Source organism: Salminus brasiliensis, chromosome 5, assembly GCF_030463535.1.
Source record: "Salminus brasiliensis chromosome 5, fSalBra1.hap2, whole genome shotgun sequence".
NCBI classification, from domain to species: Eukaryota; Metazoa; Chordata; class Actinopteri; order Characiformes; family Bryconidae; genus Salminus; species Salminus brasiliensis.
This window is the reverse complement of record NC_132882.1, coordinates 8,002,003-8,028,850: the sequence shown is the minus strand read 5'-3', so window position 1 is coordinate 8,028,850 and position 26,848 is coordinate 8,002,003. Positions and strand designations below refer to the sequence as shown.

Here is a 26,848-nt window from a genome sequence, read left to right as displayed (position 1 = left end):
ACTGCTACTCAAAACTTACTGCTATATCCTGAACCAGCACATGTGCCTATGACTGTTACCTGCAGGTCTCGGATGTCGAAGGGCTCTTCGAAAATGTAGGCCGCATCCGCCCCTGCGGCCAGTCCACCCACACTGGCCAGATATCCACAGTAGCCTCCCATGGTTTCAATGATGAACACACGTCGCTTTGTCCCACTGGCAGACTGTTTGATACGATCACATGTCTGACAAAACACACGCGCACACACACACACACACACACACACACACAAATGGAATTTGTCAGCAGGTCTAAGGCTGTTGCTCTAATGCTCCGCCTTTATACTCAGCCTCTATACTGTGGACAGACACACTATGCCACACCAGGAAAAATATAATAATAAGTGGGAAACTTGAAAACTGTCCATAACCAGTAAAGAATAACAGTAAGTAACAAATAATAAACATGCAGTAAAGCAGAAAGCTTTGTTATTAATGAATTCCTTATTCTGTCACCTACTTCAGTTTAACACTAGATTTGTAGATTTGGCAAGTGTGTTATTTACCTGTTTATGGTTCTACAAGCTACACAATGTGTGTTTTAAACTATTACCTGTAAGCTGCTTGTTTTATATTGATACTATTTAAGATCTTAACTTACTAATGTAGTTTCTGAAAATTGAGATCTGACAGTCAGACATGACACCAATCAGCCATAAATTAGCACCACCTGCCTAACACTGAGTAGGTCCCCCTTGTGTCGCCACAACAGACCTGACCATTCGAGGCATGACCTCCAAAAGACCTCTGCAGGTGTCCTGTGGGATCTGGCACCAAGATGTTAGCAGCAGATCTTTAAGTTGGCTATAAGTTGTGAGGTGGGGCCTCCATGTGTTACATCCATGAGCCTTGGGGTAAATTTTACCGGTTGTCCTTTCTTGGAGCATTTTTGGTAGGTACTGACCACTGCATACCGGGAACACCCTACAAGACCTGCCTGATGTTTTGGAGATGCTCTGACCCAGTCGTCTAGACGTCACAGTTAGGTTTTTGTTGGCTCAGATTATCATTTTTGCTCATTAATCCTGCTTTTCAAGAACTGGTGCTTCACTTGCTGCCTAATATATCCACCCTTTGACAGATGAAGCCACTGCAGATGTAGATAATCAATGTTTTTCACTTCACCTGTCAGTACTGTTACTAATGTTATGGCTGATCGGTGTAAATCGTTCAGGTAAAGCACTGTTTAACCCATTATTATTATTATTATTATTATTTCTATTGCTCATTTAAACTGGTACTGACTCTTACAACTAAATCCGCCAAGTTAACTAAAATGCAACATTCCTCAGATGGAAGCACATTTTCACAAGTAACAGAAACCAACAAAGCATCAGTTTCATCCTTACCTTCATACTGGTAGTTAGCATGCAAGCCTAAAAATCTACACAGGCTACTACAGAATAAAGCTTTGCAGAATGGAAAACAAACTTGTATGAGGATTAGGATACGATTATTTACTATAAATTGTTCAAAGGTTTGGAATCACTTGTCATTTTAATCCTCTGTTATTTTATATGCAATTATACAATGTTGACTCTATTCTAAACTAGACTTGATGTGTTTTACGCATCTGTTAATAATCAATAGAGTGCACTTTGATGATGTATTTACAATAATTTTTGAAAAGTTTGTGAATCTGTCCCAAAGTTTCATCACAGCTTTAAAAAAAAAAACATTAAGCTTTCTGGATGTTAATTGAATTAAAACTGCATAAGCTTTTAATGATCATCATTTCCTTATTATTATGGATATATTATAGATTATATTCAGCTCTGGTATGACATAGAGCTATATATGGAGTGATTACAACGTGGAATGGTACTATATCGCTGCTCTCCAATGAAAAACACGCATCTCAGTTTTCTCCATGGTTTGAACCCTGTAGCTGCTTCTGTACACTGTATAAATAATTCTGTGTGAATGGACCAACAGAAATGCTCCAAATTACCTGGAATGAACTCTAACTAAATTTTACATCAACCTCCATTCAGAGTTTAGAGCATTATCGCCTTCTCCTGTAAAGTCATTTTGGAGATACATGTTTTTGATTCAGTGGACAACAGCCATAAGTACTATGCCTATTACTTTAAGATATGTTTACTGGAACCTACTCCACATAAAAAACAAACTCTTCCCATTGACAGAAATCTAGAAATGTCTTTTAATAATAATATTCTATTTATTTCACTATAAAATGATGTATCGGCGGTCCGTCCCCTTACCTCCACGATGGCATTAAGGGCAGTGTCTGCCCCGATACTAAGGTCAGTGCCAGGCACATTGTTACTGATAGTGGCAGGCAGCATACACAGCGGGATGCAAAACTCCTCATGGGTGGCCCGAGCGTCACACAGCTGCAGCAGGCACTCAACCGCCTGAGACAGGCCCATAACACACACACACACAACCACAACAGCACAGCACAGCGCAGGTCACGTTAGAGCGGTACGGAATACTCTGGAACCGGAGTGACCCTGTCCTTCGCATGCTGATAGCCGTGTGACAGCCACGGCGTCTTCCCACTGGCTGAGAGAGAGAGGAGGAGGCGGGGCCGGAAACGTAACTCGCTCATGCACACTGAGTGAGCGAGCGCGTGCACGCCTATACACAAAAGTGTGACCCTGTGACGCGAAATGAGCAAAACACGCCGAGCAAGTCGCCGGGCAACTCATCGCCATGACAACAGCAGCAGCAGCAACAGCAGCAGCGGCAGCAGGATGACATCAGAGAGCACACCAACATGACGGTCAGCGGCCGCTAATGCACACAGAGGATGAGGATGGACTGAGGATGAAGTGTGGGAGTTGCCCTTCTATCTCCTGCCTCTCTACCTTTGCTTTGCTACACATTCATTTACAATACTGCAATTAATTCTACAGATATGATCTTGTGTGTGTTACACATTATACATTATATGGACAAAAGTATTGGGACACCTACGCATTACACCTAGAGGAGCTTTTCTGACATCCCTTTTCTAAATCCATAGGCATTATTATGGGGTTGGTCCTCCTTTGCTCTAACAGCAGCAGGTCTGGAGCTCTGCAGTTATTGAGTCAGCAGAGCGTTGGAGACTTTTCTGCACTATGCTCTGACCCCGCTCTGTAACTTTACATGGTCTGACACTTGGTGGCTGAGTCACTCTCTGTGGTTCCTAAACACCACTCAGAGCTGATGGTGGAAGATCTAGGAGGGTAGAAATTTCACCAGCTGACTTGCTGTTGCTGCAGCGGTGGGTCTTATTACATACAGAACCACGCTGGAGTTCAGTGAGCTCTTCAGAACCACCGATTCTTTCACTAATGTGTGGAAAGACAGACTGCATGACTAGGGGCTTGATTTTATACACCTGTGGCAAGGAAACAGAATGAAGTCAATGATCAATAGGTGTGTCCTAATACTTTTGTCCATGCAATGCAAATGAAATGCGTGATTAAAACATAAAAGCTAAGAATGAGAATTCATTCTCAGTAAAGACAATATTTGTGAAGATTTGGGCACCAAGCATGTCTTGGCTAATTAACCATATCTGGGATATGAAGTGAAAAACTATGTGAATGTGATGTTGTGCCAAAACCATCCCTTTCGTTACTTTACTAAGGTAATTACTACTGATCCATTACAATAAAATGTGCAGTAAGTGCTGGATGTGATGATTTGTAAAGGAGTTATAAAATGCTGAACTTCCCTCTAAAGAGCTACTCTGTCTGTGAAAACTGAACTGTAGCCGTTTTGAACTGTAAGGTTGAGGAAATGGGCTCTGATAAGGCTAATGGTGGTGTGTTCACAGTCAAGGGCAAAGACCACAGGCACAAAACCAACAGCATGCCTTCATATCATCAGCACCATCATCATCTCCACTTACCTGTGAGCTACCAGTTTGCCTTTTGAGTTTACCAGCTAGAGCCATGTTGAGCTACTGCAGCCCAAAACATTAGGCCTACCTAAGCTTATGGTCAGTTATGGCTCAGGTCATGTTAAAGGAATACTCTAGTGTTTTTAATAGAATCTCTACCTTACCTGCTTGTAATGGATGGTATGATACAGGTGAGGCAGATAGTGATTACTTTTAGAAATGAAGTTTCTTCAAATGGTTCTCTGAGTAATGGCATAGAAGAACCACTTTTCCATAAAGAACCATGAGCTACTTCTGCCTAATCTGCTGCGCGGCTGGGCTGGTAAACAGAAGGCGTAGCCCCTCTCATGATTGGCTGGCAGGGGTGTGGGCAGGATGACCAGCCGGACTTACATCAGTGATGGCGTTTAGAGCGGTGTCTGCGCCAATGCTGAGATCTGAGCCCGGCACATTGTTGGAGACTGTGGCCGGCACCATGACCATGGGCAAACACAAGTCCTCATATGTCCCACGAGCTGCTAACAACTCCATGATCCCCAGGTAGGCCTGCAGGGCGGGGCAGAGCCAGGGCTTTAGTGGACTGCTGCTGCTGGGAATGGCCATGGGAAGGGAAGAGTATGCAAAAGGGAGTGGGCGAGGGGACAGGGGGCGCGAGAAGGAATGGAGGCAGGATCGAAACGGAGCCGAAGGAAGAGCCAGGTCTATCACAACGGACAGCATGGGACAGACATGGGTACAACTCCAAACAAAGCAAAATAAAAATATACATTCATATAAAAAGATAAATCAAGCTGGATTAGCCTTACCTGTGGAGGAAGTACAATATGAGTATTAAATGAATAGGGGTTAGGAGTGTCCCAAAGGCTTTGTTGTGCTAAATACTTCCTTAACTAGTTTAAATACTTTGTTAGCTAGAGTGTATGTTTATAATAATTAATGAGCATTTCCCAAAACCTCCATAACTGAAGGACTACGTCAACTTGCTCACAAATTATTGACTAATCTGACCTGTTTGTTTCCCTCAAGCACTTTTTAAGATGGACTTTGCCTGCAGTTCAGCACATAAAAGCCAGGAGTCCCTAATTTGTGAGGAAGAGATCTGCATAAAATATAATAATAATAATAATAATAGACAATATCCATTGTATCAATGGATATACAATTATACAAATATACAATGATATACCATAAACTATTGTCCTTATTATTTATTTATTTTTATTATTATTATTATTAGCAATAATAATAAGAGAATGATATGCTAGTAAAATCTACATAAGAATTAATTACAATATCAATCTCTCTCTCTCTCACACACATACATATATATATATACATATATATATATATATATATATATATAATTCCAGACTGTATCTATTTGTTTCCCTACATACTTTGTTAGCCTCTTTTCACCCTGTTGTGTGTTGTAAGGCACTAGTACGAGTGGACTAGACACAGCAGCTTGTTTGGTCATCCTTTACTCATTCATAAATGCCTTCAAATGTGGAGCTGTAGGCCGGATATTTCTGGTTGGTGGACTGTGTGTTTAAACACTCCAGCAGCACTGCTGTGTCTGATCCACTCGTTCCACCAGCACAACACAAACTACCATGTCAAGAAGTCAGTGCTGAGAATGACCCACCATTCAAATACTTCCTGCTCTGTGGTGGTCAATCCTGTGTGGTCCTGAGCGTTGAAGAACAGAGTGAAAGGAGGCAAACAAAGTACAGAGAAACAGATGGATACCGTCTGGTATTATAGAACTACAGAAGCTGATATTATGGGGTAAGTATTCTTTAGAATATCCTGCAGAGGGTTGGTTCACTTATTTACACTTTAGAAAATGAACGCAATGTATCATCTAAACTGGGATGCCGACATTTTTGCATAAAACCATGTGAAGAAGGTTACTCTTGTGTTGTGTGCCAAACTGATATAATGGAATATAACTTGAGACAGCTTCTATAAAGCCAAGATGGGCCTCCTACAGCCTTACTGAAGGCATGGTTACAAGCTGAAGATACCGCTTCCAAAACAACGGGATTTCTATCCTGCTAGGCGGCTTTTCAATGGAATTAGCCCAATTTACCAACTTAGGCTGGGCTTCCCGAAAGCATGCTTAGCTTCCTGTCACAGAGAACACTCTCTCTACCAGTCAAGATGATCTTGACACTAAGATGCTGTAGGGAAATTAGGCCCTATCTACCAAGCATTTACGTTTGCACCTGCTTAATTCTAACCAATAAATAAATAAATAATAAATCACTTCCTTTTGTGACGTATCAGTACAGGCTTTTTTTAGACATTAGACATACTTATTCCGGACAAATCAGCCAATCAGGCCACTCACATTATTTAGCATATTACAGAACCTCCACAGGTAGCACTAATCCAGATCAACAGTGCTTAACATTGACACAGACAGGGAAAACACATAGTCTCTCCCAAAGACACACTGCGTTCCTATCATTCCTCACCCACTCACAAAAACAGAGAGATAGAAGGGTGAGTCTGTACAGAGAAGCATGGAATGACTTTTTTAAGGATTTTTCACTCATGGATGGTTCATTCGTCACCTCGGCTGCCTGATTATGGTCATACTTTGCTCACAACAAACTGTAAGAGCAGGGGTGAAAGATGAACCAGAACAAAATGAGGCCAGAATAAAATGCAAGTGTGCAAGTGTGCCAGGTGTGCTTTAACAACACTCCTGATGAAGAGAAGAGAAGAACAGGAGGTCGGGTGAACTTTAGGTGACACTACAGAGGAAAAACGTGATTGAAAGGAGCGAGAGTTAACACAACATCTCTGTACAGCTTTTAAATGCAGTATTAGACATTCTATTTAATACTCTTAAACAGCCATATTACATAGTGTACAACCCAAAGGCTTATAGCAGGGGTGGGAGAATATTTAATACGGTATAATTTAGCAATATTTGGACTTCTAAATAACATTGACTGTGGTTTTGGCCTCCTTGTTTCAATGTTAACGGCCGATTTGTGTGGATAAGTGATCCATATCCACATCTTTTATCTCTACCTGCCTACAACCTAACTATCTTGTTCCCATGCCTTACTAAGTCATGGCCACAACCAAATTTTATTGATTTACTCAGCATATCACAAATCATATTGTGGCCCAAGTATTGTAATAATATTGTATTGTGTGGCCTCCACTGATTCCCACCCCTGATTAATAAACAATAAGCAAATAATAAATAAGTAAATAAGCAAGCAAGCCTCTAAAATCCCTGTCTCAGTGACCACCACCCCACATACCTCAAATCCTCCGATGACCAGCAGTGCGTTTATGTTGTACTTCCGTATCTGCTCTGCGATTTTGTCAACGTGCTTTGCTGGAAGTGTCCTGGAAAGAGGGCAAAGTGTTGACTCACACTGAGCGCACCTACACCAAGCTAATTACATCAAGAATGCCTTGCCCTGAGAACTGGTCACAAGCACACGTCAAATGTCTGTACGTCTCAATAATTACCTTTTAGTTCCCAGCAAGGATCCTCCCTGGCCTGTCCAGCCACCCACATCTCCCCACTTGATCTCTTTTATCTGAGACAAGAGCAGATAGGAAAAGGTTGGAGGTACATACTGGAGAACAGAGGGCAGAACCGTACACAATAGGTGAAAGAGCCACTAAACCCACAGGCAACACACTGACAGAGATACATGGTGTAATGTGTATGTTTTAGTTTTAGCAATAAATTCAGTTTTTACTCAGATAAACAATCCTATTGTGGAGCTTATTATTGCTGGGGCAATAAAGGAGAGTATTAGGGGGATAGATTGCATTCTCTGGATGGGAAAAAGACCACATGCCATACTGCGATTTTACAAACTGCAAAAAACAATGGTGAATGCGTGATGGGATATGGTTAGAGAATGGCCTGCGTTAATTAATACCAAAATTATTGTTAGATTATTGTTAGATAATTACTACCAAAATTATTGTTAGACTATGGGCCCTATCTTATACCCTACATTGCTATCTTACACCCCCTCAAAACTATTTTCAAGCCTTCCGACTGTGTCGTTAAATAGCAACAGTGCTTGCTTGAATATATCTACGCCGATGGGAGTGGTCTCGAAATGAGGGGTGTCCAGGGAAAACACAGGAGCTCCACTGACAGTAAACAGCCTAGGCAGACGTCAACAGTCAGACGTTCGTTGCTATCTTAGCAGTGAATTGTCAACACAGGCGCGTGCAGCCCAACGCACGTACACCCACGCTTGTTCCGCAGCAGTGCACAAACCCATAGCGTTTGCCAGTTGGCAGCATTGAAACTTTGACATCAACAATAAACAGAATACACAATAAAATAATATTATTCTAGAGGCAAGGCGCTCCACCGCTTCAGCACACCTTCCCAGACCACGTGCACAACAGGTGGTTGGTGTGGCACAACAGATAAAACCACTAGCTGCCAGTGAGCTATTACACCATGTGGGAGACCAGGGTTCGATTCCCAGTCTGGGTGACTATGCTGTGTTACACCAATAAGAGTCCCTGGGCAAGACTCCTAACACTGCATTGGCCCACCTCTGTAATACAAGTTACCTTGTAAGTCGCTCTGAATAAGAGCATCAGCTAAATGCCGTAAATGTAAATTCAATGCACCATTGATATAGCAATCCGCCGAAGTCAAACCGCACCTGGCTCTTAAAAAGAATGGCGAGCGATACGCTGATTGGTTTATTATTGCACATTACGCCCAAAAGGAATAATTAAGAGACTTAGTACGTGCCTTAGCGACTTAGCAAACACACACTGACACTTCCTAAATTAAGGCTCGCCTAAAGATCGGTAAAATCGGGCCCATGTCTGGAATTGTCAAAACATACAAAGAACATCTGAGACAGGTCAAAATACTGTCCTAAGAACATGCACTAAACCACGGCTGCTCAATCCTGGTCCTGGAGATCTACCACCCTGAAGAGCTCAGGTCCAACACAGCTGACTCTTATGTTCAGTTGCTACTAAAGGTCTTCATTATCTGGATCAGGTGTGTTAGATTCAGGGTGGTAGATCTCCAGGACCAGAATTGAACATCCCTGCACTAAACCATATGTCCTAAAAAAACTGCCTTAGACTTCTGACTGTCTTTAGATGCCCCACAGAGAAGCTCAGCTGACCTCATTGTCATTAGCATGCTGTAAACACACACTAACACACGTACAGCACGGCTGCAGAGGGGTGTAATTATGGGGAACTGGATCACACTGGCTAATCAGCGTGCTCACTGAGGTGAGTCCATCCGTGACTAGGTCAAACTAACCATGCTGTTTCACAAAATGGATCGATTTTAGTGATCAGTGTTGCACTGAAAGTCAGCACAGAAGGTTAATGTGTGGCACTGCTTAGCCTACAAACCCTCTCCGCTCTCCCTCTCTGTTTTTCGATTGTCCGTCCGCATTAACAGTGGATTAAGATTGTATCTACTCCAGTGACCGAGCCATTGATGTAATCAGCAAGTAATTACTTCACTGTGTTACTAGCCCTAACAGCCTGCTGAAGTGAAGTCCGCTGCCGCTTACCGCCCCCTGTCAGCAGAGTGCGGTACTGCGACGTAGGCAGGGCATGTAATTGGTTTACAGTAATCCCTCGTTGTTATCTGGCTGACCCAGCAGAGAGCAGAAGCGTGGGGTCAGAAGTCACAGAGCTGAAGATTTGACCTTCAGCTCAGCATTTTCGTCCTGTCCCATTTCCACACACTTTCTATTAGATCAGGCCTCTCTGTAGGACACTGCGTGGGTTTAGTGCTTTTGAGCACCGTTTAATTTTCACATGATTGACTGTTGAAGTGTGACTGTCAGCTGTTGCGTCAGTATCCAGCCAAACCATTCTGCAGCCTCACTGTACAGGATCAATAACGTACGAACTCAATACAAGTACTTCATTCTGACGCACCAGCTCATAAATAAGGTCTTCTGCTCTGATTCAGGTCTTCTAGCTGCCTCCAGGTTCAGGCTGTCCAACACGGGTGGCAGGTCATTTAGTGTAGCTGCCCCGTCTCTCCCTTTGTGGAACCCTTTACCCTTTATCTATTTATACCTGTAGCTCGCTTCACCTTCCTGGATAGCTCAGTGGGTAGAGCATCAGATTTTTAATCTGAGGGTCCATGGTTTAAGTCCCTGTTCGGGCAAAATGTCCATTTCTACGGGAAAGTGGCGGCTCAGCGGTTAGAGCTCTGAGCCATTGATAACAGGGTTGTGGGTTCGATACCTAGGCTCGGCAAGTTGCCACTGTCCATTCGCTTGTGTGTGTCCACCACCATTGATGGCTTAAATGCCAAGGACACCATGTCTTGCTGCTGAAGTATTTTCTGTGCTCTAGCTGCTCAAACTCATGAGTCACTAGCCATGTTTACATGCAGCCTTATAATCTGTTAATAATCCGACTCAATTGGATTATAATAGCTCAAGTGGAATAGTATGCACCTCAGTCGAAAAGGAATGGTCCGATTGAGGCCATGCTGATTACGAGTTCTATCCGTTTGAAAAAGGTGGGTCATTTAAATCTGATTGTTGAGTGTTTATATAAACACCTCAGTCTTAATGGATAATCAGGATACATTTAACCTGGAGTGGTGAAAATCACAGCAGGTAAATATAGCCACTGGTTCGACCCATGAGCAGTTCAAATTAGCCACTGAGTTTAATCACACAAACAAGGGGACATGATGATATTACAATGGAATCATGATGGAATGGATGATAACTGCTTCGATTTATCGATTTATCAACTGATTCGATTTGACCAGCGCTTCACCTCTAGATGATGGGCTACTGCGCTAAAGTTGCTATCTGCATTTTGTGTATTTTGCTGAATTTGTAGCCATATAAACGTGTATGTAGTCACATATTTGTAGCCTTACTGGAACTCTAATGCTCGAATGCTATGGGTCAACAATATGGCAATTTCGCCTAAGACGTCTGACTGTCTTTGCAGGTCACACAGAGAAGCTCAGCGGACCTTATTGTCATTAGCATGCTGTAAACACACACTAACACACACTGAATGCACATATCAACATACAGCATGGCTGCAGAGGGGTATAATTATGGGGAACTGGATCACACTGGCTAATCAACCAACAATCTGAACAATCATATATATAATCTGGAAAATACACACAGCAGACCACAACACACATGCAGGAATATATTATATATATATATTGCATCTGAGTGTCTTGCTATCCCTTTTCTGCTGTGACACTGAGAATTTCCCCACAGTATATATATATACATATGCTTACAGTCCCCGAACCGTACTGTGGCTCTGCAGGTACTTGTGAAGAAGTGTTTACCTGTCCCTTATAGAAGCCCTCGAAGCCATCATTTATGGCGAACATCTTGTGTCCCTCAGAGATGCCCACTCTGACCGCAGAGCGCACAGCTGCATTCATACCCGCTGCAGGAGCACCAACATTCAACACCGCCACATTGAAGTTGCTCTAAAAGAGAGAAAACACATGACTTGTTTACACAGAGATATTACTGACTGACCGCTCTAACCCTTTAAGGGTTATTTGGACCTACATTTGGACCTTGGTTTTTCTGAAACCAAGGGTATTAAAAAGAGTTTATCCTGCTTATGTTGAAGTAACTCTCTACTGTCCAGGGAAGTAGACTTTCATTTTGATTTGATTGCATTCATCGATAAGAGCGTTAGGGAGGTCAGTATTGGATGGAGCGCCAACCATCAGTCCAGAGAATACGGGTTCTTCCTCTGCTCCACAGCTCAATGCTGAGGGCTTTATACCCCTCTAGCCCACGCCTGGCGTTAGACATGGAGCCATTTGGACACAGTGTATGTCCTACATCCACTGGGTAACCCACAACCCTCTTACATCCAGAAGCTAACAAATACAGATATGATATCTTTAAGCACCCTGCTGAAGAAAAGAAATCCTGGCCAGCTCAAGCTGGTCAAGCCAGTTAAGCCAATAGACTTAGCTCTTGACCAGTGTGCTGTTTTTCTTTTTTTTGTAGCTTGATGGCTTAGCTGGTCTAACAGCATGACCAACTTGACCGAGCTGGTCCAGTAGCATAACCAGATTGATCAAACTTTGAGAACAGCTAAACCATCAAACTAAAATAAAAACAAACCCCTAAAAGCTGGTCTACCAGCATAACCAGCAAGCTAACCAGTACAGGGCATGTTTCACCTGGATGACCAGCTTTTCAACCACCTCAACCATCAAGGTTTAGACCTTATATACCTCTTAGACTATGTGACACCAGTTACCAGCATGGCAGGTTAAATCCTTATCATTTCTCACTCTCACTACTCAAGGACCTATATCAGGGGTGGGAACTCTAGTACTGGAAGGCCAGGTTCCTGCACAGCTTTGTGCTGTTCCTGCTCATTGCCAGGTTTAGTAGGTCTGTTAGAGCAGGGAAAACTGTGCTGCGCTCCGACCCCCGTTGCCCACCCCTGATTTACATATTACTTACATACATACATACATACTTACATACATTCTTAAAAATAAAGATGCTATTAAGGGTTCTTTGAGTGCTACCCTAGAAGACCCACTTTTGGTCCTAGAAAGAACCATTCAGCCATCGTCCCATCTGCTTCTTCCTGGTCAGGATTAAGGTGAGTCCAAAGCTTATTCTGAATAACTGGGCACGAGGCAGGAACACCACCGGACAAGGCGCCAGCCCAGCACAGGGTACCAACACACAACCGCTTACTCGATGACACATTCACGTCTAGGGTGCAATTTAGAATTAGCCAATTCATCAACCACAGGTGTATTTGGGAGGCAGGCGGTAACCAGATAGAGGAGGAACACTGAAGGACTGAACCCACAACCCCAGACTCCTGGAGCTGTACCACACACACACTACCGGCAGCCCCACAGTGCTGCCTCTAAAAACTATAGAGTTGGCTGAGTGTGAGGAACCTTTAAACCTGTAAATTTTAAACCTTTAAAAGGTTCTTCAAACTTCATACATCATCTCTTTTACAAACATGTCTCTTTATGGAACCAAAAGCGGCATCGCTCAAATAACCCTTTGTAGCACCTTTATTTGTAAGAGTTTATTAGTTACTGAGGAAGACCATGTCCAAATATCTGTGCTTGATGTCTCTTCACACTTACAAACACCTGTAAATGGCATGAGCATTGGCTCTTATTTCACAGGCAGCATTAAAGTGGCATTTATTTAATAATGCATTCAAAGCTAGCCAAGCCTTTTCAGGCAAAGCACTAGCAAAGCACTGTTCTATGAAGCCTTGTGTTATGATCAGCTCCTCGCTGAAGGCAGAAGAGTAGTGTGTGGGTGAAGGGGAAGATCAGATCATACTGTGGGAATCCAAACTTGAAACCCTGCAAATCTGATTTCATACAGGCTCATTCGCGACCGCTACATTACAACCAGTTAAAATCATAAAGTTTACTCTTGAAATTAAAGAGGCTATGAATGGTTCTTTATGAGATGCCATAGAGAGAACCATGTCAGTAATAGAGATGGCTGAGTGTTAGGAACCTTTACATTGGTGTAAAGCTTCTTCAGACCTTCAACAAGTTCTTCACATTCATCTCTCTGTTGCTATTCCTGCTTGTTAGGATGGAGATGGCACATACGTGTGATCAGAGAAAGAGAATCCAGTGTTTTTCTGGAGAGCCTCCAGATTTCTGAGTCATTTCTGTTCAGAGAAATAAGCTCATGTGCTTCTATCCTCTGCCTCCCACGTTCAAAAGCACCTCTCAAGGTGGAATGGTGCGCCTATCAGGGCAGAGATGTTTTTTTTATTGGCCAGGTAGGATCGCTTACAAATTTAAACACATAACTGAACATGGAGAAAAACCAAGTTCCTTTTTATACTTGCAACTGCGGCATCGCCGGGTAGCCAACCCGCTCTGAGGAAAGCGCAGGGTCCCCAGCTCCTCTGCACCAGCTAACACACTCCTCTGCACACTGTTTCAGCAGTGATGAGGGGAGAGGGCTCCATCTACCCACCCAAAGAGAGCATGGCCAATTGTGCTTTCTCTGACGCCGGCCACTGATGGCAAGCAGCATGGCCCAGGATTCTAACTTGTGACCTCTGGGCCGCTGAGCACAACACAGTAGTTGCTAGCAAGTGAGCTAGCAGTCCTGACACCCTTGCTGTTAGATACTGAATGGTTCCTTAACAATGCAGATAGGGAGATTCAGAGAGACACAGAGGAAGGAAAAGGTACTATATGTATTATATGTACATTCAGGTTTTAGTGGGGTTGTTGGTAAAACACACGACAAGGGTCATCAGTGAACCTGCTCTAAACCTGCCAGTGGTGCTTTAGGATATAATAAACAAGGTGAAACACAAATGCTGGTATGAGTCAGCCTTCCTGATGAAGGAAGACACTGTAAAATCTCCACAGACATCCCTTCTTTCTTGAGTTATGAATCACAGGAAGACTCACCTGTGGAAGTTCAGATTCCGGTTTGCGGTGGGCCAGCAGCTTGTAGGTCCTAAGATTGTTCTCAAAGCTCCTACAGTAAAAGAAAAGTCAACACCTTATTAGATCATTTCCCTACTCATATTAAACACGACTCTTTTTTATATTATTTATTTATTTATATTTATTTTAATAAATGTTTGTATTTTCCCTCTGTTTATTTATTTTCATAATTCCATTTTGTCCATTTTTCATTATTATTTTTTATAGTTGTGTTTTATGTTTTAAAAAAAAACTAAATAAATAAATAAATAAATATGCTAAAAAAATCATATCATTTACAGGACAGAACTGAAAATCTTCCATCACAGTGCAATGACCTTAGCAGTTTCTAAAATGTCTTCAGGTCACGATGCACCAGCAGACAGGGCAAAATAATATTAACTGATATTATCACATTTCACCTTCCCCCCACACCCTCACCTATCATCTACAGCAAACACTCAGAGATCCTCCCTGACACCGTCTTTCACTCAGACATACGTCACAGTGTGGACAGAAAATAAGCTATGATTTCCAATACATGTTGACAAAACAGGAGCCGTCTACAAGCTGTATTACACAATCCTCCCTCAAAAGCACATTGTGTTTTTCCATGGGTGGACAAAAGTATCTGGACACCTGCTCATTCACTGCTTCGTCCGAAATCAAAGATATTAAAAAAGAGAGTTGATCCTTTTGTTGAAGTAATTGTCTCTACTGTCCAGGGAAGAAGGCTTTTTACTAGCTTTTGGAGGAGCTTTGCTGTGAGGATTTGACTACGTTCAGCAACAAGAGCGTTAGTTAAGTCAGGCTGTTGGATGATCATCACCCCACGTAGTCATCATCAGAGCATCCTTAATCCAGAGACCCCAGTTCCACAGCTCCACAGCTCAATGCTGCAGGGCTTTATACCCCTGGCATTATACCCCAGGCCTGGCAATAGATTCATGTTTATCTGCTCCAGACAGTCCTATTCTATTGGCAGTACTTCTTTACAAAGACTAGACAAGCTGCGTGGGTATGTGCATTTGCACAACAGTGTCAGCAATGAGTGTAACTTAGTAAGCAGCTGGATGCATTCGTTAGAAAGGGGTGTCCACAAACATTTGGACATGTTGTTTAACACAACGGCAGAACGTGTCCCATTACTGTGCCTAAAACAGATCTAAAAGGCTTGATGCGCTGGACCCTCAGTCTCTGCAACACAAACCAATACAGATGGGTATCAGGATCGGGCCGATATCAGCAGAAATTGCGTACTCTGATTTCGGAGGGAGAAAGAGCATGAATCCCATCCCATCCTGTGACAAACCAAGCCTTAGTGTTGGGGTAGAATTGGGGGTTTGAGTAGTTTTGGTCTAAAGAGTAGTGGGCTTTGTAGCTTCTACATGAAAAATGATCAAATAGGTATGGGCCAACATTCAGAATCTCAGAATCTGTAGCAGAAAAGAAAAGGTGGTTTCATGCATCATGCCATCTCTACTCAAAATCATTACTTTTACTTCAGAAGAAAAAAATCGTCATCATTGCATCATATACTGTACCTGCCACGCAGCCGTACAGCTTCTTCAAACCTCTTTTCATCCATGGCCTTCTGAACCTCCTGAGTCTGTTGCAATAAAGTGAGAGTTTTCATGTTTTACACGGTTCTCCAGTAAACGCCTGCAGAAGCTTCCAGTGGGAAAGATGACGATATGATAAACAACACCTGACAAACGTTACACATCTGTATATCCTGTCATAAGCAGGAGCAGGATCCAAATATATAAAGTAAATGTTCCAAGCTTTAACCTCCTGAGACCCGGGCTTTTGCTTGGTGTGCATTATTAATTTCTCCTAGCTATTTGGGATTGGTAGGACCCGACGAGCACAAAAACTAAACCTAGTCTTTGTACAGGAAGTTGATTTTTGCAAAAAACAATATCCTCATATGAGGTCAAAGGGTTAAAGTTTTAAAAATGCAGTATCATGGTGCAGAGAAGCAGAAATGTAGAAATGTCTCAAGAGGTTAAAGAAACACTAAGAAGCACATGTTCCATAAAACAGCAGCTCCAGAATCAGGTTAATGCTCCACTGGCTGTAATAGAGAGAACTGCACCCCAAGAGTACCTGGGCAAAAGTAGTGTGGAGTATTATGGTCTCCATACTGACTTCTGTATTTAGTAGTATCTAAGCATAGAGGGGTCTTTTGGATTCTAGCCGATACAAACTAGTTAAGGGTATTTTCTGAGTAAACAGTGAAGCACTGTTGTAAGTCGCTCTGGAGAAGAGCGTCCATTAAATGCCTTCAATGTAAATGCACTATGTGGACAGATTTATGAGGAGTCATATTCCTGGAAAATCCTTTATTATTATTCTACCGCTTCAGTCCACATGCTTTTACTTTCAGTGTGTCCTTCAGTGGTGGCTCAAAGCATGGATTACACTTCCTGACTGTAGGGGGAGCCAATTTTCACTGGTGTTGCTTTAAAGCTTCATTGCTGGTTTAACACATAAAGGCTTTGCATTAAAAACAGGGGAATTTGGAATACATCTGAAGGCGTTCACTTCTCACAGTCCTGATTTAGAAACGAAGCAACTTGGGAAAATGAACAGACTGAGCTGTATGAGCTGTATTTAAGGTCTCATAAACTGGTATATTTGAATATTCCCGCTAATTCAGCCTAGATTAGCTTTGCTCCGCCCACCCACAACTGGGGTCTATGCTTTTTGAACAGGTCACCATATAGGGATGCCTTTCAGAGTTAGATAACATATCGCAGGTTTCATGCCAAAACTTTGTATCTGAATTTTTTACATTTTACTTTTTTTTAGTTTTTAACATAATTTGAATCAGCTGATCTTTACAGTGTGTTAAAATATATCGAACCAATAGAAATGCTCATAAATGACTTCCATTGAAAGTTGAGAAAGTCTTTTGCCTTTCTCCTGTGAAATTGTCATTTAGAAGATACAAGGTTTTGGTGTGACATCGTCTTAAAGACACAGTAACAAAAAAAATAATAAATAACAAAGCCTGACAGATTAAATAATTATCATGTACTGTGTGATTATGAGTGATTATGAATTATGAACCTCAATACTACAGGATATGAGGCCTTTAATGCACAGAATTTAATCTTTTTAAATAAATAAACAGCTCAGTAAAAGCAAACAGCATCAGATAATTTACAATCCACACAATTGCTTTGCAAACAAGAACAATACACAACACTACACCCTCACCCTGCTGATAAACCCAGTAACTTTATATGGCTGGCTGTGTGAGGAGGCACACACACACACACACACTCACACACGTCTGAGGCCTGGCCTGTGTCCAGAACTTACCATCTGCACACACTCCATGAGAGGCAGCCTCACAGCCTGGTTTCCACACAGCGACACGACGCAGGCCGGCGTGTTCGCTGTGGTCTCCAGCAGAGCCAACACGGCCTCCACACCCATACGACTGGCCTGCGCAAAACACCAACACACACTTTTAACAAAAGGACATGTCTTTAATATTTCAGCTAGCCTGCGGAAGAAACAAGTACAGTGATGTTCTGTTAGTATTGTGCCAAAAGCAACATTTTAAAAGGTAAATCTATAGAAGAGCAGGTAAGCAGCCATTGCTGCGCCGCCCAGGGAGCAGAGAGAGTGAAGGCCCTTGCTCAAGGCCGAGCCTGGGTATCGAACCCACAACCCTCTCATCAATAGCCCGGAGCTCTCCCCACTGAGCCACCACTGTCCCTATATACTTAAATCTACATCCTAAATTCAAGAGGGAGTGTGTTATCATGATATAACAGCAACAGCTGTAGGAAGGGTCATATTTCACCATAGTTGTGCTGTTATTACACAAGAACACACGACCTCCAGTGTTTTAATGCTTTTATACAACAGTTCTGAAAATAAATAAAGTAATAAATAAATAAATAAATAAATAAATGGAGCAGTGAACGTAGCATTCAATGTGTTATAATTATAGTTATGTAAATGATAGTTCCTTAACAAGCAGCTTGTGGCTACATCACAGCAATGAGCTCCCCTCACTCCTTCTTCTTCTTCAGCTCCTCACACAGACCAACTAACTAAACCCGTTTCCCACCTGTTTCCTGCTGTTGTCGGTTTTAATCCTTTCAGTTCTCTCTTAGGTCGTTCTAGGTCACGTTTAACGTCACTTGTTGGCTCATTATATGATTTATAGCAGCGGTGTTCAGTGGAGTGATCCAGTATTTATGCTGATTGGTTGAGAAGTGATCTAACCCTGCTGTTGTTTCGCGATAATGGTGCGGTTAGAGCGCCTCTCAGCCAATCAGCTCGCATGAAGTGTTGTATAAATCTGATATTTGATGCATTCACTTATTTACTACATTTTTAGGTTATTAGAATATTTAGCATTATAAAAGTATGATATTTGGGAGGAACGTGTTTATACAATATTTATAGAGTATACAGGCTAGAGTCTTAAGCCCAAGTTAACACACTAGTCACAAGTTAACATGCTAGTCACTATACAGTGCTTTGATGTGATACACTGCCTGGTTTACGTCCTTAATTTAAATAAGAATAATAATAATAATAATAATAATAATAAGATGAATATGAAAATTTAGAGACATTAATAACTGTATAACTACAGTGCTGTGCAAAACGTCTGTGAAATCAGTGAAAATGATATGCAATCTATTTTAATATATAAATATTTAGAATATAAAGGTTCTCTGGTGTCACAGAGTCTTATCCCATCTTTTTGCACTGGCTACAATTACCACCGTCATGTTGTGTGGAAATAAAAAACAATTATCAGAATCAATCAATCAATCAATAAATGAATATTTATATCAGTTCATTTTGTGTAAAAAAAAAACGTTGACTTGATCAAATTTGGGTTGAGAATATATATAAAAGGGCAGCACTGAGGACAAGCACGTGTCTGTGCATATTAAGGCCCCAAATCCTGCCGTTCAGCCTCACGGACTGCCCTTGCTGTGTTTTTTTTTAGGATTTGAGGGACTGTGGAAAACGCTCGGCCGGGTGGAGGATTTAGCGCTGCGTACTGCAGCCTCAGCCTCAGCCGAGCATGTGTGGCATGCAGGCACGAAATCTGTTAATGTGCTTAGACTGAAAGCACCAGCTCTTCCACCAAATGCCCAGTGAGCACAGACGGACAGGCATTACACACTCACTCTCCCTCTGTCTCGCTCTCTCTCGCTCACAATCTCTCTCTCACCAGAATTCTGTCGAAGGCAGAGGGGGTTCCTCCTCTCTGGACGTGGCCCAGGATAGTCACGCGCGTGTCAAAGCCCAGACAGCGCACCACCAACTACGGAGGAAATTTAAGATTCAAGATTCAACTCTTTAACAAATTCAACTTACAGTTTATGGAATGGTTCTGGTTTCAGGGGCAGGTAATCAATACGGATCAATATCAAAACTAAAATGTTTAAAAGAACAGTCCAGCGACCTTTCAACCACATCACCACCTGTTACTCAAAAACAGACTGATAGAATAATAGAAGCAGACAGCTGGCAGTTACATCAGGACATGTAATTGGGTGCACTCAGTATTTAATTACTTTCAACAGTACTGTACTGTACTATACTGTACTTAGTAAATCAACAGAAAACAATTGCTGAATTAAAACAAACGTACAACAAAAACCAATGGACAGTAGTTTTAACTAAGTACACCTAATTACAAGTGCTGATTCAACTGCCTGTTGCTATAACTATAATAAATGTATTTATTGTACTGAATATTAATGTTATTAGAAGTTCATACCGGTTATTAATGTTATTAGATGTTCATTATAAATATGAATATTATTAAATGTTCATACTGGATATTAATGTTATTAGATGTTCATTATAAATATGAATATTATTAGATGTTCATTATAAATATGAATATTATTAGATGTTCATACCGGTTATTAATGTTATTAGATGTTCATTATAAATATGAATATTATTAGATATTCATACTGGATATTAATGTTACTCAAGCCTCATTCTGGCTATTAAAATTATTAGAAGTTCATACTGGTTATTTTTGTTATTAGAACTCTATTCAAGATACTAATGTCACTAAATAATAATTCTGGATTCAGAATAGTTACCATTCAGAGTAGTTATACGATAAGAAGTTCATACTGGCTATTAATATTATTAGAGCTTCATACTGTTTATTACTGTTATTAGAAGTTCATACTGGATATTAATGTGACAAGAAATTAATTCTCGATTTTAATGTTATTTACACTGAATTCTGAATATTTATAAAATGACAATCTTATTCTGGATATTTGTTCATTAAAACTTGATTATATAGACTATAGAACAACTTTTATTACAACTTTATTTAGAATATTATGTATTACGACTTCATTCTGGATTTTAATGTTTTTATAACTTTTATAACTGGCTGTTCATGTTATAGCAACATTTGTTTTCATTAGAACTTCATTTTGGATAATTTTTTTATTACAGCTTCATCCTGGAAATGTATTTTACTGAACTGATGGGTTGAAAAATTACTGGAAAATCCCCTTATTTTTGTTTTATTGTTTTATTTTATTTTAATTTTTGATAAAGAAAGATTAAATAATATAACTTCAGGTTCCAAAATCAACAGTCTTCACATCTGAACCTTTCTCTGATGAGGTTAAAGTGCAAACCATGATCATACTTTCAAGTTACAATGATTTCATCACAGGGGAGAATCATTTGGGCAATCAATCAGAGCGCTAGCAAGGGGAATCAGAAATCAGAGATGCTGCAGCATGCAGTAGCAGAAAGCTTCACTACAAGCTGCCTTGCACATGCAAACCATTAGACAACTGACAAACACGCAGCCACAGAAGCGAGTCTATTATCAAAGCAAGGTGGCGGGCACAAGTTCTACTCCTGCAAGGCCTGTCTGACAGAGGAGTCTGGCTACGGTTCTGACCCAGTGAAGCAGAATTACGAGATTATCTTTCAGCTGCAATTCTACAGTACTCCCATTCCAAGAAGTGGAGAATCCCACGCTCTGCACACGTTCTGCTGTTTTTACACTGACACACCCGACACAAAGCGCAAGGAGCTTATAAACAAGTAAACTGATTGAACCAGACCAGATTGTGCTGGACGGGGGGTGGAGGACTCAACAGTGTGCAGAGTTTGGGTTTCTCAGGACCAGGACTGCTGCAGGATTTCATCTGCTCCAACAAGCCTTCCTGAGTTCATCAGCTTATTATCAATGGCTTCTTATTTGGTGTAGCTAAAATAAAGTGTTTTATCTCTTAAGACTGGAGAAACAAAATGTGGCGTGACTGTGAGACATAAACAAATCATCTCTTTGACTAAATAATGGATGTGATGCACTTTTTAAAACAACATTAACCTTTTAAAGCTAAGTGTATCATATTTAAGACATATTTAAATTTTTAAACCCCTGAAACTGTCAGTGTATTAGTTAAATAGTAATTATTTAATTTTCTAACAATTATAACATTTATAACAATTTTATATATATATATATATATATACACACCATAAATAAATAAAACAATAATAATTACAGAAATAATAAAATAGAATAGAAATCAGAAATAGAAATCAGAATTTTCTGTTTCTAAAAAACTGCATGCACTGAAAATATAATGATAATATAATGTTTTATGCCAGAAGATAAAGTTAATTAATTAAAAGTTTACTTAATTTAATTTGAGTTACTTGAGTAAAAGGCAACTTAGAGTGTAAGGGGTTAAACTACATTGCGTTCTATATCATTTCTATATTTGTTTTAAGAACCTGCTGTGAGAAATACATTTCGGATATATAAAATATGATACATTATGAAAGGCAAATATGCCTTTGGTATTATTTAATATATATTTTGAGAATAACTTTACAGAAAGTCAAATAAACACTACAGTTTTACAGAGTTAATGTAAGCCAATTTTTTTAAATGAATTTTAGCTTAAAAGCTTAAAAGGGGAAATTGGAGAAAAACTCACTTACATGATTTTGACCCCACCACAAATGTAGTCCATCTGCTAAGCCATGCTGAGTGTCCAAAGTTTATAAGCTTATGCTGTAGCTATGGCTCTACAGCTAGCTACAGGGCTAACTACAACATAAGCTTGTAAACTTGAGATGTTAAATACTGACTTTCTTATATGGGTTCTGACACTATATAACTGTAATCTATTATAACCATCATATGTATATCATATGTCATACAGTGCCAGAAACCACATGAGCAAGTCTATCTGAGATTAATTAAAGCCTCAACATGGTTTGAGACAAGGGTGTTGATTTAGGGAGGCGGTGATGCTAACTGGAAGGTATAAGCTTTAATCACATGTTAGCTATCCTTAGCTATGTTAGCTTTGTAGCTCCACTGCAGAACTAATAAAAGCAAACTTTAGACACCAAACTGGCTTTAATGACATCCGAGATAAAGAAAATGTTAAATACATTTTAATTTAATTTAATTTAATTTAGACTAAATTACACTTTAATAAGAAATAAACAGAAATAGCCTGTAATTATTAAGTCTAAATAGAGTCTAAATACAGAATTTATTCAAGGCCGCTAATAGAGCCCTTTAAAACTCCTCCATGCTGTAATTGTGTGAGTACAGGTATGGTGGGTGAGAATAAGCAACAAGAGGAGAGCGTTGAGCTTGCTGTTAGCTCTGGAGTGATCCCAGACATCTATACAGCTTACTGCAGCTGTCTTACCACACACACAGCGTGTGTTTGAGGTTCCCAAACAGGTCAAAGCCAGACAGTGAAGCCACACGAGAGGTCAGAGAGGTCAAAAAGGTTAGAGGTCAGTGCAGGAGCTGTGCCACCAACAAGCCTGATGTACTTACATCCTTCACACGATCTGTGGTTATAGGCTTGTTGTTACGATCAATGGCGCCCTCGGCTACTATTATGATATTCAGCCTTTTCATTCCTGCCCGATTCTACGTGGGGGGTGAGAGACACATTACAGGAGACTGACAGAAAATAAAATGTCAGGAGGTTCCAAAGCTGGAGACATACTGTGGAAGCACTTCATCCATTCGATCTTCAGATAAGGCTGGACCACACGGGTAAAATCATGCTGTTATTTCCTCATATTTTCTCAACACTGAACCAGTGTTCTCAATTCTGCAGGAAACAAACGTTTATCCTGTGTGATATATTAGGATGAATTAAGAATTGTGTACAGAGAGAGAGAGAGAGAGAGAGAGAGAGAGAGAGAGAGAGAGAGAGAGAGAGAGGGATAAAGAAAGGAATAGAGAGAGTGATAGAGTGAAAGAAGGAGAGAGGGATAGAGAGATAGATAGATAAAGAGACAGAGAGGGATAGAGAGAGAGATAGAGCAAGAGAAAGAGAGGGAGAGAGATAGATAGATAAAGAGACAGAGAGGGAGAGAGAGAGGGAAATAGAGATAGATAAAGAGCGAGAGGAATAGAGAGAGATAGAGAGAGGGATAGAGAGAGGTAGAGAGAGGGATAGATAGAGGAATAGAGAGATAGATAGATAAAGAGACAGAGAGGGATAGAGAGAGACACAGGAAGAGATAGAGAGAGTGAGATAGAGTGAGTGAAAGAGAGAGGGAGAGAGAAAGATAGATAAAGAGACAGAGGGATAGAGAAAGAGAGATAGTGAGATAGAGAGGAATAGAGAGAGTGATAGAGCAAGAAAAAGAGAAAGGGATATAGAGAGAGATATAGAGGGAGAAAGAGAAAGGGATATAGAGAGAGATATAGAGGGAGAAAGAGAGGGATAGAGAGAGAGAGAGAAATATAAAAATATTCAGTTTATATAATATATATATATATATATATATATATATATATTTTATTTTTATTTTTTTTATTATTTTTTTTTTTTTTAATAATTAGTGATATCACTTCAGCACTCAGGACTACACTGACTGACTAAGATGCTGACTAAGGATGAGTTTTGTTTTTACACTGGAGTTTGAGCTTTTACTCCAGAGGTGCTTCCACGTCTGCAGGTCCCCACGCGTTTGGTCTCCCCTGACAGCATGTTTCAGTACTCACATCCTTCAGTGTACTAGAGGTAATTGCTTTTCCATGTCTGTCAATGGCTCCCTCTGCCACTATGATAATGTTCAACCTTGAACCTCTGGATCGAGTCTGGTTTCATGAATGCACACATTCACAGTTCCACATAACACAAGCATAAAACATACAAAAACGGCAGATAGCATCAATAAATATCAGACATTTGCACTGAAATATGTTTTAAAACATCAAATAGTTGCAAAATACATGTAATATTATTTTAGCACTTCTTATTTTAGGAAATACTATACGATTTTAAAAATGTAAAAAAGGCGCATGAACCTATTTCTAGATTTATTAGAGTGTGAACGAGTAATTTAATATATACTTTTAATTCCAACAGCTATTAAATAAGAAATCTAGACACGTCTCACGTCGTGCTCTACAGCTCAATGCTGGGGGGCTTTATACCCCTCTAGCCCACGCCCTGGCATTAGGCAGCATGGAGCCAATAAGTTCATGTTTATCCGCTCTAGTCCTATTCTATTGGCAATACTTACCTACATACACCTACGAGGACTAGACAAGCTGTGTGTGACCTAAAGTAGCTGAATTAATTCGTTAGAGGATGTGTCCAAAAACATTTGGACCTATAGTGTAGATAGCTTTTCTTGTGGAGGTGAGTCAAAGGTTTTACCGCAGAGAGCTTCTCACACATCTTCTCCTCCCAGCCGTCCTCAGGGGGCATCTCAGGAATCAAAACCCAGTCGGCTCCGCAAGCCAGAGCACTGACCAATGCCAGATAGCTGCACACGCACACAAGATCATAACATGAATCACCTGACTTCAGATTCAGACCTTGGGTGTGAGTGGGTTGTTATTTTAGCTGGGACTCAGCAGGGACTCCTCTTAATGGAGTTTCAGCACTGGCGCTGTTTAAAAAAGCTGCTCTTGAACTGAATACTGAAGTAGGACACGTCGGTATAAAAGCCGAACAGCTCAACATCAACAGCAATGCGTCGCTTTGGCAAGCGATTTAGAGGCCGATGGTAAACGTAACACACAGATAGATGATGAATTTATATCTGAATGACTGGTTCTTCTCACCCACAGTGTCTGCCCATCACCTCCAGAACAAACGTCCTCTGATGGCTGAAAACACACACAGTAGTTGTGGTCAGTTGAAAAATGGCTCATGGTCAGCACACTTTAGTCACTTAGTTATTGTAGAAGCATTAAATGACATGATATTCAACTACTATCAACCTATTTGCATTTGCATCATTTTCCAGACACTACCCTTTTTTACCTTACATACTAGTTCAGGGTTTACTGCAACATAACAGTCCTGTGTTAGCCTAAAAAAAAGCTTATCTGTGCAGTAAGTGTTTATTTACTCTAATATTAGTGTGAGTCTAGTATTATTTATAGTTAGCATTAGGGCTGCAACAAATGCCTATACTGAAAGTCTAATAATCTACTGATTCCATATAAATGTTATAAATGATATATATCTGCCATAGGGAAGGAGGCTGTTTCTCTCTACACAAGATTTTGACTAAAGTAACTGAGGTCTAACCTCTGAGCGGTAGTCATGATGGCGTCCACCACTTCGATGATTCTGTGGAGAGCCGAGTCTGTTCCGATGGTCATGTCCGTGCCGCAGAAATCATTGTCGATGGATCCCACCATGCCCACAATGTGCAGGGCTGAGTAGCGCTGTACAGCGTCCTCATCAATTAGACCTGAAAATAACATGTTACCAGAAGAACATATTGATAAAAACACCCTATTCAAATACACTAGAATTTCAGAAATACATCAGTATTTCAATATGTGCATTAAAACCAGATGTCCATCAGTTTGGACCAGTTGATTTTAATAATTAGAGCTTGAGAAGATATTGCTCTGACAGGCACACCAACAACAATCCCCTGGTCTCAAAGGAAAAGACTTAATCAACAAATAAAAACCAGCAACCCCCCATGGCTCTCATCATCCACATGTGTCCAGTCATTGAGAAACATTCTCCAGTCCCAGGACACACACACACACACACATACACACACACAAACATCATACACACGCTGAATCCTTTTAGATAAAAAAAAGCAGTTCTCGTTTCTGAGAATTAAACGACACAAAACTGCACTACATGGACAAAAGTTTTGGGACACCTACTCATTACACCTACAGGAGCTTTTCTGACATCCTATTCTAAAGCTCTAACAGCAGCAGGTCTGGAGCTCTGCAGTTACTGAGTCAGTTGGAGACTTTTCTGCACTCTGCTCTGAGCTCAGCACTCGACCCTGACCCCGCTCTGTAACTTTACGTGGTCTAACAGACACTCGGTGGCTGAGCTGCTCTCTGTGGTTCCTCCTAAACGCTTCCACTGTTCAATAATAATACCACTCACAACTGATGGTGGAAGATCTAGGAGGGAGGAAATTTCACCAGCTGACTTGTTGTTGTTGGTGCAGCGGTGTCTCCAATTACA

At 40.8% G+C, this 26,848-nt stretch overlaps 1 protein-coding gene across 6 annotated transcripts in view; it reads right to left on the bottom strand.

The window, feature by feature from the left end:
* Positions 1 to 26,848, bottom strand: part of pfkpa (phosphofructokinase, platelet a) — a 45,833-nt gene that overhangs the window by 6,483 nt on the left and 12,502 nt on the right. For 2 of the 6 annotated variants that reach the window (XM_072679338.1, XM_072679342.1), the window contains 13 exons: positions 25,931 to 26,096; positions 25,459 to 25,503; positions 25,049 to 25,157; positions 24,388 to 24,483; positions 19,570 to 19,662; positions 17,685 to 17,810; positions 15,899 to 15,963; positions 14,337 to 14,406; positions 11,226 to 11,372; positions 7,397 to 7,467; positions 7,183 to 7,270; positions 4,292 to 4,444; positions 60 to 224 (listed from right to left, as the gene is read on the bottom strand). In XM_072679338.1, the coding sequence (XP_072535439.1) occupies positions 60 to 224; positions 4,292 to 4,444; positions 7,183 to 7,270; positions 7,397 to 7,467; positions 11,226 to 11,372; positions 14,337 to 14,406; positions 15,899 to 15,963; positions 17,685 to 17,810; positions 19,570 to 19,662; positions 24,388 to 24,483; positions 25,049 to 25,157; positions 25,459 to 25,503; positions 25,931 to 26,096 (1,394 nt within the window). Of the gene's footprint in view, positions 1 to 59; positions 225 to 2,264; positions 2,418 to 4,291; positions 4,445 to 7,182; positions 7,271 to 7,396; positions 7,468 to 11,225; positions 11,373 to 14,336; positions 14,407 to 15,898; positions 15,964 to 17,684; positions 17,811 to 19,569; positions 19,663 to 23,202; positions 23,299 to 24,387; positions 24,484 to 25,048; positions 25,158 to 25,458; positions 25,504 to 25,930; positions 26,097 to 26,848 lie in introns of all 6 variants that reach the window. The other 4 variants (XM_072679343.1, XM_072679341.1, XM_072679340.1 and 1 more) reach the window with 4 other exon arrangements.